This window comes from Haemaphysalis longicornis, unplaced genomic scaffold, assembly GCF_048455015.1.
Source record: "Haemaphysalis longicornis isolate Haplotype H1 unplaced genomic scaffold, Haemaphysalis longicornis Haplotype H1 scaffold_1, whole genome shotgun sequence".
In the NCBI taxonomy this organism is placed as follows: domain Eukaryota; kingdom Metazoa; phylum Arthropoda; class Arachnida; order Ixodida; family Ixodidae; genus Haemaphysalis; species Haemaphysalis longicornis.
In genome coordinates, this window is record NW_027526203.1 from 480,972,072 (window position 1) to 480,988,274 (window position 16,203).

General features: G+C 48.0%; 1 protein-coding gene across 3 annotated transcripts in view; it reads right to left on the minus strand.

The window, feature by feature from the left end:
- Nucleotides 1-1,698: 1,698 nt before the first annotated feature.
- Nucleotides 1,699-16,203, minus strand: part of LOC144156345 (uncharacterized) — a 138,869-nt gene continuing 124,364 nt past the window's right edge. For all 3 annotated transcript variants that reach the window (XM_077688346.1, XM_077688347.1, XM_077688348.1), the window contains 3 exons: nt 12,735-12,800; nt 9,686-9,994; nt 1,699-4,290 (listed from right to left, as the gene is read on the minus strand). In XM_077688346.1, coding sequence (XP_077544472.1) covers nt 4,213-4,290; nt 9,686-9,994; nt 12,735-12,800 — 453 coding nt within the window. In that variant the 3' untranslated portion in view covers nt 1,699-4,212. The remainder of the gene's footprint in view (nt 4,291-9,685; nt 9,995-12,734; nt 12,801-16,203) is intronic.

Genomic DNA, 16,203 nt, shown 5'->3' on the forward strand with positions numbered 1-16,203 from the left:
AAAAATTCGGGTTCGGTTCCGGTTTTCGGTTCGGTTCCGGTTCCGGTTCGACACCCTGTCCGCTGTGTCGGTGCGTGTCTGCCGCGGGCCGTTTGTACGAGGCGTGGATCGACCCAGCAGTCGGCGCGTCGCCAGGCGAAGCGAATTTGTGCCGGGCGCTCTGGCACAACAGCGCACTAGAATCCCTCTCACGCCCAAGCAGGAACTCGGTATTTCCATCCAAAGCATGCATTTAGTGCAACGACCATAGATTTGTAAACAAAATGCTGTGATGAGGGAAGTGCTACACTGTTCATGGAGGATGGAGGAAAAGTTCGAAAGAGGGTACCTCATGCAGTTGCATTCACAAAGTGTACATACCTGTCCTTAAAAACACCAAAGTTGTTTTTATTTTTTGAGCCAAAACCGACACTTTTTTTTTCGTAGCGATTGTCGCTTTGTCATCCCTGCCATCCCTCTTCGCCACAGAGGTGCACCGATTGGGCTACTCCGGAGGCGGTTTGCTTACCTTGTCATTTGCTGTTGGAGTACTTGTAGAAGTGCGCGAGCATTCAGCTTTTACGAAACTAATATCATGGCCCAGAAGGTGGGTGGGCTGCTGTTTCAAGGATGGACATAATGACGGGACTCAATTAGCAAAAACAAGAGCTTTCGAGCCTCGTCGTTTTTAAAGCGAAACCTTTCTAAGTGGGACCGATGTCTTTGTGTCAAAACACTAACATGTTTCCCCGTAGACCGGTCGGTTGACAGAACACCTCCAAGACCTCTGGACACACGGCGCGCGCATGAAACCGTGTTTCTGTTGTGTCAAAACGGTTACTTGAAAATCGCGAAAAGAGAACGGTTCTAGTTGGGACTTTACACGCATCGATCATGAAGGAGTACTACGGTATACTGTTATCGCATAAATCGCGTACCGGCACGCATTTGATCGTTCGTAGATGCGTGCACTTAGTGCGCGAGGAATCGTCGCATGGGTTCGTTCTTCGTTTGCGATTCCGGTCTTTGAAGATTTGACGATCGATTGGACGCACGTTCAGCCAAGGTTGGTCGCACTTTTAGCCTTTACGCTTCTCTCAACTTTCTGTTGGAAGGGATGGTAAATTTTTATGTCCTCTGAGAGAAAACATCCGGAGTTGGAGACTTGTCTGCGTGCGATAACTTTAACGCTCGAACCAATCTACCTGTTCGAGCTTGTTCCATTCCATGCTCTATTAGTTCGCGCATAAGTGAAAAGCGAGAACATCGCATCGCTTCCCTCTGTTTTTGTGGCCACCTGCTGAAGCACATCGAACCAATGCACCTCAGTTCCCCCATCACGAGGAACAAATTGCCAAGCTTGAGCGACTCTTGCGTCCACGTATTTTTCTCCGGTTCAATTTTAGACCTTGAGCCGAACTTACCCACACACGCATGTTTTCTCCCAGCGACCTTTCCACGTGTATTCACTGCATGAGATCAGTGTCGTGCCTGTAGCGGGACACATGTGACGACACAATTTATCTAACTGTTCAATACGATTTACGTGGTCGTCCAATTCATCGCTGTTGTAGGGCTAAAGGGGAAAGCTTGAATGTGTGGACGAGTTACCACGTGGTTGATCAAGGGTCCAAGAGAGTGACAAGATCGCTACGTGAGGCCCCCTTACGAGCGTCGCTGAGGCCTCAGAGCCTTCGGAGAAAACTGAGAGGTGAGAGGTTATTACAGAATAGACCTTGTTTTATTTGGAATGACTTTCAATGGCAATTATGTTGCGAGTGTGACCACGTATACAATACACAGTGGCGCGACGTTTGTAAAAACACTCTTGTTTCTAACAAATTGAACAGTTAACGTCTTATCGTGGGGCCGTAGACTTGGAACCTCCCATTTTACAGCACAAAGCGGCCTCGGAAGGCGTTGAAAAGCCTTAGCGAACCTTTTAACATGCTGTTTCAACATGGCGCTTCAGGGGCGGGTACGTGACAGCCCGTTCCGGTTTGGTTTTCGTTGTGGTTTTTCGGATTGGTCTGAAGCCATCGCAGTTAAATGTAATATTATCGCAATAAAAACATGTCAACAACTGCATTCGTGGCAGCGTGAGAAACAAATGTAATCTTCAACCAAGTTTTGCTCTGTATTAGTCATACAACCCATACACCAATGCAAGGCGTTCGGCGAACCCAAATGACAGACTGAAGAGTGGAGTCATCACGGCTCAGACTGCAATGTGTGTTTCGCGATTTCTTGTGCCTCTGTATTGGCGTATTGGCGCTTTATGCGCCGAAACAACACCTTGGCAATGATGCGTGACGTAATGGAGAGCTTCGGATTAGCTAAGACCAATTCTGGTTCTTTGACGAGTGCCGAAGTGACGACAAATGAACGAAGTCTGTTTTCTGCCTCCATTAAAACAATTTCTGTACTCTGAAAACGCAATCTGTGTACTGAAATGGCGAAATGTACACCTACACTTGGTAAGAGTCATGTTTCGGCTAATGGGTCTTTTCCAACCAAGGGTAATAATTGAGGGGGAGGGGGGACGAGCAAATGAAATTGTAAAACATGTGATATCACTTGGCCTCAACGACATCCGTTTGTCCGTGAAAGTCAGACATAAAAGCTCCCGGCTCAGTCCCTTTTTGAGGCACGATGCAGACAACAGAAATGAACGCATGCTTGCCTCCTCGCTGCAAGCCCCATGAAGGGAACGCATGCAAAGCAAACTGTCTTTGAGGAACCGACTACGCACAGAACCTCGATTAAAATTGAAGCAGTTGTTTTGCTAGGGTGACAATTGCAAGGGGGCAGAGGAGGACTTGTACGCACTGACCTCGAGTCCACTAATTGTGCGTACGCTTTCCCCCACCCATCGCCATTCATGTCGCTTTCCTTTCACCTTCTACCGCCTTCCCGGCGTACAGTGGCTGGTCATGGGATTCGTCTCTGGTCGACCTCTTCGCTTTCCCTCAAGACAGTGATTAATCTCTCTCCCATTCCTTGTTGACATGCGCAATATTTCACCTATTTTTTACGACTACGTAGGATACACGACGTCAGTTTTATTAGCTATCGGGCTAATAACTGCCAAAGTCTCAAAATTCAGGGGGAAAAATTCTAGGCTATCTTAGCGAATGAACAATTTCGCGATACCTTTTCAATTGGTATGATCACTGAACTTCTGGGTCAATACCGAAGAACGCAGCAGCCTTTTTGTCTAGCTGATGAAATGCACATAATTGAGAGTTATAACGGGGGCTATTTTTCTTTCCAACCACTGTAGCAGTGGGAACCGGTGTCACCAGGTGTAAACATAAGCTGCCAGGTGTCAACATGCTGCAAGGAGCGGCGTAAATGAGACTGCTGCTACTCCGATGGCATGACACCGCAACCAAGCACTGTGGTCAGCGCCACGATGGCTGTTCTCGAATGACGTTTCGCGTGTACTGCCTACTCTGACTAAACTCCCTAGCTAGCGTTGAGCGTTAACTGCCAAAGTGACAGCTGCCTCCCCAATTACACTTGTTACCGGCTAAGCGTGCGTTTCGCGATTGTTCGGTTCTCACCGTATGCCCCATCTGCTTCGCCGCATTCTTCCCAAATCTCCATTTTCGGCGCAATAAATATGCTTAAATAAATAAATACTCGGAATGACTACAAATGAAAAATAAGACAAATGGAAACTTGGATGGTAGTAATGAGCGCTGGCGGAATAAATAGTGAGGTGTGCAGTAAAACAAAATGCTCGGGCGGCGCGAGAAAGCCTTCCGCGCAGAGCCCGCTGGCCTCTTTAAGCACCGCCTGCCGTGATCTTCAGCTGGTTCCATGGCCTCCTTCAACTGGGAGCTGCAGCTCGTGCCGGCAGACGAGTGGCATCCTTCGCTGGGCCGCCTGGCCCACCTCGACACCGCCCAAGCATTCTCGTCCAGTTCAGTGAGGTGTGAGCAGACAAGGCACAGAGCGGGCACCCTCGGGTCACGTCACACGCACAAACACAGCGTGTCCTTCAAGCAAAACAGAAACGCGCACACATACGCACACACAAACACACGAGGGAGGCCGAACGCCTCCCGAGTCGGTACAATGTTCTCCGGAGATGAGAGCAGCGCCGCTCCGGGCGGCCTGAATCACAGACAGCAGTTCTGCCCGATAGTTTTTGGCGGCAGACCATTCCGTGGCGAGGAACTTTCAAATAGAGGAACTAGGTGAGACGCTAGCTACGCGTGGCGGTCATCAGCTCGCCCCTTCCGGTTGAAGCCCCATCAGGTAGCGCTGGAGGGTCCGAAGCACGTTTGCCACGCTCGCCACGACCTGCATTTATCAATCAATCAATCAATCAATCAATCAATCAATCAATCAATCAATCAGTGTAGGAGGCTTTATGTATCGAGTAGTAGAAGTAATGAACATTTATTGAAGTAAGTTTGATGGTAGGGGAAGAGTTCAGCCACCTTAGTCTCGGAGAACGTGAGCCCGCGCTGCTTCCAGCGCTCTTTCACGAGGGCTTACGGTTGTTGCGGCGATTATTTGGTCAGAGCGGTCTCCCATTGTTCAGGGGGGAGGGGGGGGGGGGTATGGGCAAAAGAGGATAGGGTTGCCACTTTTCCATGAAAAAATAAACTGACCCTACGGAGGGCGCGGGGGGGGGGGGGGGGGTGTGGCATGGTATATAGAAGGTTGCATTTGTGTTGAAAAAATGACGCCGTGTGTTTTTTAACATTAAATCAGCATAACTTTGTACTGAAAGTTTGTGCTGGTAGTGATTGAGATTTTGGTTATTGCTTTGAAGGCGCTGCACTGAAAAGTAACCACACTTGTTGACCGCGACAGCGGCATTTCGTTGTGTCGTTCCTTCTTTTGGTCCCCTCTACCTCAGGGAGTGCGCTCGCCCTCGTATTATCTCTGTTCGCGTGTCTTTTCCCTACTTTTCGACACATATTTATAGCCGTAGTTGCTGAATCGACGCTTATAAAACGTCAAAAAAGATATAATTGTGGCATGATGGCCGAAAAACCGGCCAATGGAAGCCGGTTTTAAGTACGGACCGGAAACCGACCCGCTGTCAAAAAATCCGGTCGGGCTGGTCCAAAACCGGGCATGTGGCAACCCTGAGAGAGGAGTAAGTGGTAGGGAGGGGGGGGGGGGGGGGGGGGAGAGGCTTAGTGTTGGCACAAGGGGTCAGAGAGGAAAGGGATATAAGTGTGATGAGGTTGTGGTTAAAATAAAAGAATCCTGCTTCGGTCGTGCTTCAAGGGGCGCGCGTTCAAGCAGTTTGAGGGCTTCAGCCGATGCCGGTCCTGCTTAGTAGAGTCGGCACACATACTGTGAGTCGACGATCATGTTTAGGTAGGGCTGGGTACCTACGTTGTCGGAGCGTGGGCTCTCGGAAGTGCCTGAAACGTGCCTGGGGAGATGTTAAGACAGCAAGCAGCTGTGCCCACGTCTATACACCATTTTCCTTGCTAGAGGTTGGCGCCGACATTTGCTTTTTCTGACCGGACGCTAGCGCCGTCTATGAAGCGACCGCCGAAACCTCCGCGCTGGGCTGTTAAGTGCTCCGTTCTTTCCGTGCGTCTGCTCGGTATCCGCGCATTACCGAGTGAACCGTAGTGGTTTGGCGTTAAGTTAGCGGTTGCAGTGCTTTTGTGTGTGTGTTCTGTTTTGTTTTCATTATCTGCGGACGGATTTTAGGTCCTCATTTGCTGCCAGAGCGGAAAATGCCGACCCCGGCTGCTGCGAGCAGCAGTAGCAGTGGGGTGGTGGTGGTGCCGGTGGTGCTCCGCAGTTCCGCGATGCAAACGTACCGGTATGGCACCGACTGACGTAGAAATCGATATCGGGGAGTAAATACGTGTTTTCAATGCAACTGTGCTTGTTATGTTCACCGATTAGTCATGTTTACTGAAGCGCGGACGTCGAATGCGGAGCGCGCACAGCATATGTGGGTCACGGTTATCCGTGCTCGCGATGGACTTTCGACGAGGCGATTGCTACGCTGTTGACATTGCAATGCAATATAATCTTTCTTAACTAGACTTATGACGGTTACTGACGAAACGAAATTACCTGGGCGGAAAAATAACACGACCGCACAACCAGTCAAATTACTATTCGAAGGTTGAGCAGAAGGGTCGACGTTCGGGCGAGTTAATATTGGTTGATCATGATCGTGATCATGATTGACCAAACTCTGCGCACCGCATGTGGCCTGTCCCTCGGAGCACACCTTTGTGAAACCGGTGCTTGCACCACAAATGCTTTACGCGACCAGCAGTAACTGTTTTGTAATTGTAATACTTTAGATTCCGTGACAACGCAAAAGGATTACAAGCTTTTCCTTTGACCGCGTTGTTAACAGGTTGAGCTATTTTCCAAATGCAGCGTTCACGCGTATCTCGAGCTGCGTTTCCACATTGGGCTGCCTGCTTATCCTGCTATTGACCAACAGTGTGCGATGTAGAAAGTTATCCTTTCATATGTCGTTTGGCAGTGTAATGCGTTGGCCTGAAAAGAAGTAAACAAAACGCCGTGATTTTAAAGGTTAGATTAGATGAAAAGGGGATTGTTTAATGCCAATCGGCTGTAATGACCAAACAATATATGGTATTTTAAATTGACTACAAGGAACCAGAAATTATTGTAATGTTGTATTGCATCGGCGCTGGTGAAAGATCCCCAGGTGGTCAAAATTAACCCGGAGCCCTCCACTACGTACGGCGTGCCTCATCACCCATGAAGCGTCGGGGCGTTAAACACCATAATGAATAAATCAATCAATCAACCAACCAATCAATGCTGTATTGTAAAGGATAAAGTTGCTTCTAACATTTCAGGGGGTTCCGTTCCCTGTCGCAGCTTTGCGTGTGATATTTGGCTCCGTCTGCTTGCCGTCCAAGTGCACCCAACAAACCCTGGATTATGTCGTTGGTACAAAGTCGTTGCGATTTATCAACGGCATCCACCGACATCTCAACTCGGTGTGCGTTGGGAAGCGATGCAGCAAAAACACGCCGCAACGGCACTGCGTTTTCTCCAGGTAGTGTCGTGCACATGCGTGCTGTCAGCGGCTGTTTCTCGCTTTCTCTGGTTGTTCAATAACCCACCACCGCGCAGTGCTGACCAAGCGACGTTTGCGCCTCGAACGGCATCGCAGCATTGGCTAAAACAGTTGAAAGTTCCGCAAAAACTAAGCACACGGTGCGAAATACTCCGAACTACGCAGCGCAGCACACCGCGCCGAGCGATGTTAGCAGCCCAGCGCGCACAGGCAACGCTGGTCGGCCGCCGAGAGAACTGCTTTGAGAGTATTTTCCTCCTTTCCCGGCTGCTTATGGAAAATGGTGTATACTTGCGAGTTTAGGGCGATTATAGTGGTGCGCTGTGAGTCTATAGGGCCTTAAAAATAACCCTATAGCAGACGTACCGGTCATCTGCGTAGCGTTCGAGAAGGGGGTGGACCCGACCATCATCGCGTCCCTTGTTGTAGGCAGGGTGCATGTGTTTGGACATTATTGGTGCCGTGTGTTGGATGGGGATGGATTGAGGAGCGTTGCGCGGGTTGGGAGGTGGTCTTGCCGAAGTCTTTTAGGACACTCCTTCTTGGTGACGTGAGGGCGAGGATCTGAAATGGGGAGGGTAGTTTGGTTTGGTAAGTTCATACGGAGTGTTGTTATGCAGTCCTAGTTGAAAAGTTTTTCGTTAGAGGTATGCGCTCGTAGGCCAAGGGCTGCCTTGTGCGTCTTTCGGATGAGATCATCACGCCTGCTGTGTTCGCTTTGCGTAATGGTGATGAAGGGGTTACCATAAGTTAATCTGCTCAGTAGCATGCCTTGGACGAGTTTGCTGGTGTAGTTCCTGGAAGCCGTGCTTCTGGCCGCGGATTCTGCGAATCAGGTGGGTGAGTTGGTGATTGTCGCATGGAGGTTTGGTAGAATTCCCTGAGCCATCGTGATAAAATACTATCGACGAAGGTCCGAAGTATGTATACTTTCGAATTTGAAGACCAGCAATGCAGATTTGAGGGTTCTGTGTTGGTAGGGGTGCACAGACCCTGGCGCGGGCCTTGCGCACCAAGAGAGCCGATTTAAAGGTTTCTAATGTCAGCCGCCATGTTGGAGGTGTGTTAGTATTTCGTTCGCTGCTTTCTGAGTGAAGGGTGTCCTGTTCCTACCCACTGGAGCCGGTGGTTGTCCTTAGAATGAGGTCTTCCACGTAAGTGCGTGATGGATGTAAGGGATAGCGCCTAATTTCTTGTGTAATGAGAAAAAAGCGATGTTGAAGAAGAGGGAGAAAACTGACACTTGGGTGTACACTTTGTGGCTATGTGTAAAGTAGCGGAGCTGTGTAGCCCCAGTTTGAGTTCGGCCGTTCGGTTTGACACGAAGGATTTTACGTAGTTGTAAGTCAGGAGTCTGTGGTAGTGAGGTTTTCCAGTGATGCAGAGTGGGTGTATCGACCGTGCCCTTCACATCCACCGTGAGTATAACTTTCGGAGTACTTTTGCTGAGGTGGCCTATGGATTCGCTTTTACAGTTGAATCCAAATGTCTTGGGTTCAGAGTTTGTGCCACAATACAAACTGGTGAAGGGGTAGAGGATTAGAATATCAAGTTCGGTGGTGAGGAGGTGCACAACCACACCCTGAGAGATCTTGCCCAAACCCACGACCGAACCCTCGACCTGGAGGTAGTGGGTTCGGATGCCACCTGGCGGGCATTTGTTCTCCACTTTCTTTCCAAATTCTTTATCTGTTTCTATGACCTAATATATCCTCCCCTTTGCTTTCCGAGGTTTTTTTGACTGCCAACCCTTATGCCTGTCTTATTTCAACGAGCCGCTCATTTCCTATTCTGATTCGCTATATATATATATATAGTCGTGACGTGGAGTCCTTAGTTGCTGCAGGAATACGCACAAAGTAGAAGTACGCTCTTCGGAGACTTTATTTCCAACGTTTCGACCTGAATATATATATATATATATATATATATATATATATATATATATATATATATATATATATATCAAAGTTGCAGTCCTCATTGCCAGTGCTGTTTGTCGCTTTAACAGTGTTTTATAGTGCCAAATGAGCTATGATTGCCTTTTTTTTATGCAGGAATAAATAATTGAAAATTCAAGTCGAGAGAAAATGCGCCGTTTTTTACTTGAATTTTCAATTATTTATTCCTGCATAAAAAAAAAGGCAATCATAGCTCATTTGGCACTATAAAACACTGTTAAAGCGACAAACAGCACTGGCAATGAGGACTGCAACTTTGATATGTGTCCTTACGGAATCCCTCGTCCCGTACGTCTCTGTTCTACACACACACACACACATATATATATATATATATATATATATATAGACTGAAAAGATAAAAACTCACACAGAGCGCGAAAAAAATAAGGTTAGTAGAGACAGAGACAAACGAGAAAGACTTAGAAAATAAAAATAAGTTTACTGACGTTTCAGGGAGAGGACTCCCTGAAGAAAGGGAGTCCTCTCCCTGAAACGTCAGTAAACTTATTTTTATTTTCTAAGTCTTTCTCGTTTGTCTCTGTCTCTACTAACCTTATATATATATATATATATATATATATATATATAGAGAGAGAGAGAGAGAGAGAGAGAGAGAGAGGGAGAGAGAGAGAGGGAGGGAGAGCTGTGCTTTTGGGGCAGGGGAGAGGGTGCCCCGGGGCCGTACCTGGCAGTCCCTGAGCAGCCTCCTGCTGCAGGTGCTCTCGTCGCAGACGCGCAGCGAGGCCACGCGCTCCTCGGAGGCGCTGAACTGGACGTTCCCGCCGTGCACACTCGCGGTCAGCTTGATAGTGCACAGCAGGTCGCGCATCTGGGCCGCCAGGGTGCGGCTGTTCTCGGCCAGCGAGTGCTCGTTGGGGCTGGCGCACGAGCTGTTCGCGTACTTCTCCGCCTGCTCGCTCACGAAGAAGGCGTACGCCGCGTGGCTCACCAGGAACCCGTACAGGCTGCTCAGCGCCTGCGCCTGACTCAGGCTCTGCGCCCAGAGCAACACGCGCGCGCCAGTCACGCACACGCAGCCTCAAAGGTTAGCAAGAACCTTTGTTATCAACACCTAGTTAGCAAGAAGAGGTTAGCAACACCTAGTTAGCAAGAAAATTGCGTTGAAATCTTTTGGGTTTGAAATTGAAATTTCTTTACCGCCTGTTTGCATAGCTAATATATGCATGGTTGTCGTGATCCTTAGCCTGTTGGCTAGTAAAGGATTCATTGAAGAAATATCACACAGTTAATCACCGGTTATACTACCTGCAACCACACATTTGAGAGAAAAGCGCAAAATACCCACTATCATTCACTATCAGGCTGGCAGGCATCGTAAGGAGCAAATAAATTGCAGTCATGGGCCATATCACTGCGAATCACTCAGTTACAAGTGTCAACTAAAGAAACAAAATAGATGTGTACAATTCGTAGTGAATCAATGCTACCCAACATATAAAAGACCACGCGTCAGAAAAGTACAACGTGATGGAGCGAGTGGTAAAACCACCGCAGATATTCTTTTGTGGCACCGCAGCACAAGTGGCGGCAGCTTCGCCCTCCTCCAGCTGCACCCGTTCCACAAACGCGCCGTCACGGGCACCTTTCACGAAGCACGCTTCAGGCTAATCATGTCCTGTTCGACCGGGTTGGCGCACTTGTCTCCTGCGACCCGGGTTCAAATACCACGCGAACCCAAAATTGTCCTTATTCATTGGTTTTCTCTTTACAGCGGTGGCCGTGTCGATACCAGTTCTGTTGAGGCCGACTATACGGTCACTCTACCCGTCTGATAATACACCTACCGAAGGGTTTCGCCTTAGAAGTAGGGCTCCGTGCTTTCGGATTAATCCGAAAAACACTCGCCGGTGAAACAGCCCAAGAAAAGACAAGGACACAGATACACGACAGGGACGACACAGATACACGACAGGGACTGCGCTGAGGGCCGGCGCAGTCCCTGTCGTGTATCTCTCTCTGTCCTTGTCTTTTTTTTTGCGCTGTTCTGCCTAGATTATGTACCAACACGCCCAGTTTTCGACGTTAATCGCCACCCGCCGCGGTGGCTCAGTGGCTAAGGCGTTGCGCTGTGAGCACGAGGTTGCGGGTTTGATTCCCGGCCGCGGCGGCCGCATTTCCGATGGAGGCGAAAAGCAAAAACGCCCGTGCGTACGAGATTTCGCGCGCGTTAAAGATCCCGGGTGGTCAAAATTAATCCGGAGCCCTCCACTACGGCGCGCCTCATCGCCTGCGTTGCGTCGGCGTGTTAAACCCTACATTCAATCACGTTAATCGCCGGTGAACTTTTGGACAATTCGGACTTATCCGATAAACACCGATTTTAGAGGGACAGGGCGGGGAAAAATGACGACCAAAGAACTTTGGGACTTTCGGCGAAATGTACGAATAGCCACCGGTACCACAAGGAGGCTTTCCACAAGACCAGCCCACTTGTCTAAACAAGGGCTATCTCCTTTGATATCTACCAGCTCATGAAAGATTTTGCAAACTTCCTGAGCTATGGAATAAATAAGATTGTTGATTGATTGTAGGGTTTTACGCGCCGACGCAACGCAGGCGATGAGACGCGCGGTAGTGGAGGGCTCCGGATTAATTTTGACCACCCGGGGATCTTTAACGCGCGCCGAAATCTCGTACATAAAGATTGTTGAACTCCTCTCGTTTTGGAGAGTTCACACTGAGCAGTGGCAGGGCTTTCTTGCGAATCGTAAATAAAAATCAGCGCACTTCCATCAGCGACAAAAATCTCATAAAGTATACTAACCTGTATTCCAACAAGCTTTGAGGTTGTAATAGGACAAACGTACATGTTTTGTCTTTAACTATATGTGCTTGTGTCTTCCATTCAAACTTTTGAGACAATAATCAGTTCTTCCGAGCGTTCTAGGTGTTCGTGTTGAGATATCACTTCATGGCTATGATTTGGAGTATTTAAAATAGAGCGGAATAAAACCTAAATTTCGGAGAATCAATTGGGTTTTCACAAGATCTAAACACCGAAATACATCGAAATTTTGCTAAAAAATAAACCCCGAAAAACACCCTCCGAATGTTACCAAAGATAAATTCCGAAAACCCGGTGCCCTACTTGTAAGTAACATACCGCAAGGTCCCGAAGGAACGTCCGCCCAAAGTATAGAGATATCAAGTGAAAAATACGGGATGGGCAAACTTTCGGGTCAGGTGCGAAAAACTTCATAAAAGTGGCCGTACCACCAACCCAAACTGCAGCGATATCGAATACAACAGCCGGACAGGTTGTGCCTCTTTTGTTCAAAATCGAGACATCGGCCGTGTTGGCGGTCGCAGGACGTTTTCGCGGAGGGAGCTCCCAGGGCTTTCCGAGGAGTCGAAGCTAGCGCGATTTAAGGTGTGGGCGATCGGTGGGGACTTTTTAGTGAATTGAATACTTCACCCCTAAGAGGGTGGACGATGTTTCGGGGGAGGGTGTTCTCTCGGAACTTGCGGTATACTTTATGTTCAATGCCCTCTTCTGCAGGCACATTTTTGTCGAGCCCTTTGCGCTCTGGTGGAAATGCACACTTGGCATCGTGTGGCGTAGCAAAGATGTCGAACGAACCCCGATTCGAACCTGGGGCAACGGCGGGAAAGGTTCGCTACACGCCTTCCTGGACAAATGGTTACCGGGCGGCGGCATCCGCCACTGCGACACGCATGCTCGCCGCTACAAAGACGAAGAGAATTCAGCTTACCTGTAGCGTCCCCTGGTCGGGCGCTTCCATTACATCCTGCAGCGTGGAACAACTTTCTGGGAGATTCTACAAAAGACAAAGAGCACTCCTTGACAAATGTCGCCTGCTCTTTAGAGTGAATTGAATTGCCAGCGACAGTTTCAAAAGGCTGCTTATGTATACCATGGAAAATCCTAGCGCCTTGGCAGTCCTACTTTGATGCATCAACGTATTTTAGAACTGCAGCAATCGAATGTGCTGAAAGTGCAAGTTCTCATCCATTTTTGTTGATAAATTTTGCATCACAGTTAGCTAGAATACAGGAAGGAACACAAAACGAAATAAAATTGGCAATGCGTTAAGCCTCTCGCACATGAGCACGTCATGAAAGAGTAACAATATTTACAGCACTGCTATTTTGCCATAGCTTGTCGAGCCTAGGATTTGGAGCCTAATTCAGCTGATATATGTGGGTACAGAAAGAAAAGCAAAAACACAGATCACGACATCCCGGAAATTAGGTCTGGAGAGTTCAGGATGCGCGTCAGTTTCAAGGGAACACAAAATATCGCAGAACCACTATTTTCGCAAATTTCGAAATCGTTTTCACGTGGGATTTCACAAAAATATCTTAATGCAGTTCGGCGCGCACATCGAAGTGGCAGTGTTTCCTCTAACAGTTGGCCGTACTCTATTGAACTTCTAATCCATGCTTCGATGCCGATAGACAAGATCCTTCAGAAAAACCGCATCTCGGAATTGCCCATAGCGTAGCTCGTTTCTTACACCTTGGGGCAACTGAACTGAAGTCGAATGAAGCATTATGCCGAATGAAGCTCGCATCAGTTCTAAAGTCGATTATGCGCTTTTCCTATGTCCCCCACGGTCCAGTTGCGGGGTGGTGAGAATAAGTCGGCTACAACCCACCGCAGAAACAGAGGGAAACGGCGCGGTTAGGCGTCGTAAACATTTCTCATGCAAGAAGCGCGTGAGCCTTACGAGCAGCGTTCCATAGATCATGCAAGTGTTCCCAGTTATACACGCAGCTGGGTTGAAAGCAAAGCCCGAGAAAAGCAGCAGCCAAAACCATGCATCTGTTGCGCATGGTCCGTTCATGTTCGCCTACCCATCTTTCACAGTTATACTTTTTATGCGCAAACTGACGTCCAACAACGGCACACATACCTTGACAACGCAAGGTCTGGCCAATCGCTCCCGCCAGTTGCTGTTTGCTCAAGCACTTGGTACCGCCGGGGAAGACCACACATGGCCTTACTTACTTAAGACCTGATCGTAAGGGTAAGTTACTGGCGAGGGAACCCACGGCGGTATGGTTCCGTGAGGGATTCAATCATCGCTGGCACAATATTTCGTTTTTATTAGTTTATTTTGGTGGCCTGAAAGGAAAGGGATGTTAGTAGAGCAATCTGGAGCAGAACCCTACGCCCGTGCCACACGGTGGGTACCACACTGACAGAAAAGTGGAGAACTGTGGTCTCGCCGTTGTTTTCCTCACCGCAACAGGCGCGGCGCGATGAAAAGAGCGCCATTTTTAATGCGCAGCATTCTTTGCCGAGTACCCCCACAGCCGGGACAGTGTGACGCCCTGCATTTCCACAAAAATGCAGATGTCGTGGAAGTTCCACCTGTAATCGCTATAATGGCGCAAATGTAGATAACCGGCCTCACAAAATTTTGGAAAACTAAGAAATAAGAAAGAAAGAAAAATACGGAAAATGGCGAAACGTGTAACGCCCACAATAATGCAGATTTCGCAAAAGTTCCACCTGTATTCGTTGTAATAGTGTAAATAGAGATAATTGGCAGAACAAAATTTTCAAAAACTAAAAAAAGAAAAATCAAATAATTATGAAAAATGGCGAACCGTGTAACGCCTTGTATTTCCAGAATATTGCAGATTTCGCGAAAGTTTCAAATGTAATCGTTATAATAACGTAAATGGAGATAATTGGTGGCACGAAATTTTAAAAAACTAAAAAATAAGAAAAAGTATTTTAAAAATACGGGAGAATGTCAGAACGTGTACCGCATGCCATTTCCACAATAATGCAGATTTCGCGAAAGTTCCACCTTTAATCGCTATAATAAAGTAATTGGAGATAATTGGCCCGACAGGATTTAGAAAAACCAAAAAATTTGGCCGGAAGAAACTCACACTCAAGATAGGCGGCATAAGAATGCTACGCATTAGTGAATAATTCTCCAAATTTCTGCAGATTTTTTTTTTTTTTTTTTTTTGAGACGGGAGCGAAGTGGCTCCTTTGTTCGTGAACTATCGCTGCTGAGCGCCGGGTGACGCAGGCGTAGGGGAGTTAGTTGCGGAGAGAAATAAGAGAGACAGACCTTGCAGAAGAAGGGGCCGACAAGAGACCCAGGCGCTCATGTAAGCACGCTGGTGGAAAGAGAAAAGAGCGAGATACACGTAGAGAGCGCTGCCCCTCGCTCATTCCAGGGAAGTTTGGGGCAAGATTTCGCAGGCTGGGAAATACCTCACTCGTCTCTGTGCTTGCAATGAACACTGTTATGAAGGGTTGTTCAACTTAATTTTGAAGCAGATCAGAAGCTTTGGGCTCGGGCGTTCTCTGGAGGCGCACTTCATTCGGTACTGGCTTCCTTCCAAGTGCGTTTTATGGTTTTGTACGTTTTAAGACGTTACCTACGTATTAAATGCTACTTTCTTAACAATGGGAATATTTTCCTTCCTGGTAATATCTCCTCTCAATAGATGTAAAAATGGTAGGTCAAGGGGATTTCTTCAGAGGCTTCCGAACAGAATCCAGCTATAAATTTGTTCGGTATGCTAGAACGCGTCATGTAATGCTTGTCAGGGCCCCGTAACTGCTAGCGGCAATGCATGGTTCCTACACGCGCCAACCTGAGCGCATGCGAAAAGCTGATTTGCCTATTAATGACAGGTAGAGGTTTATGTGTGAAAGCAAACAGCCCGTTATTAATTACAACGCGCAGGACTGCAGTGTGCAGTATTGGCTGGCTCTGCTTGATGAGCACGAACGCCCCCCCGTGTTCCCACAAGCTGCCAGCACCGCTCGTTGACATCTCAGAGGGGATCTTTTACGGCTGCAACCATTGCAGTGTCTGCGTCTCCAGCGCGGGAGATGGCTATGCATTCGACCGGGCCAAACAGGATTAAACATTTTCAGATGCCAGTGTCGCCGCCAGTGCGCGGAGTGATGTAACCAAGAAGAATTAGCGACAGAAAATTCCGCCCGGCACGGTAATCAATCGGACATTTAAAACCATTTTAGCTAAATATCAGTCATGCCGAAAAGAAATCGAAAATTCAGCTGCAAAGACTGTAAGCAAAGCGACAAAAGAATAGGTGTGGGAGATAAGAGCTTGATTCAACAGCTATGCAGAGATTGCTGAGTTGATTTCTACTTTTTACTGAATGTACAAAGGTGGGAGCACGAATGCTAATTCTCAACACATATAATGCAGTCGCCTCTTT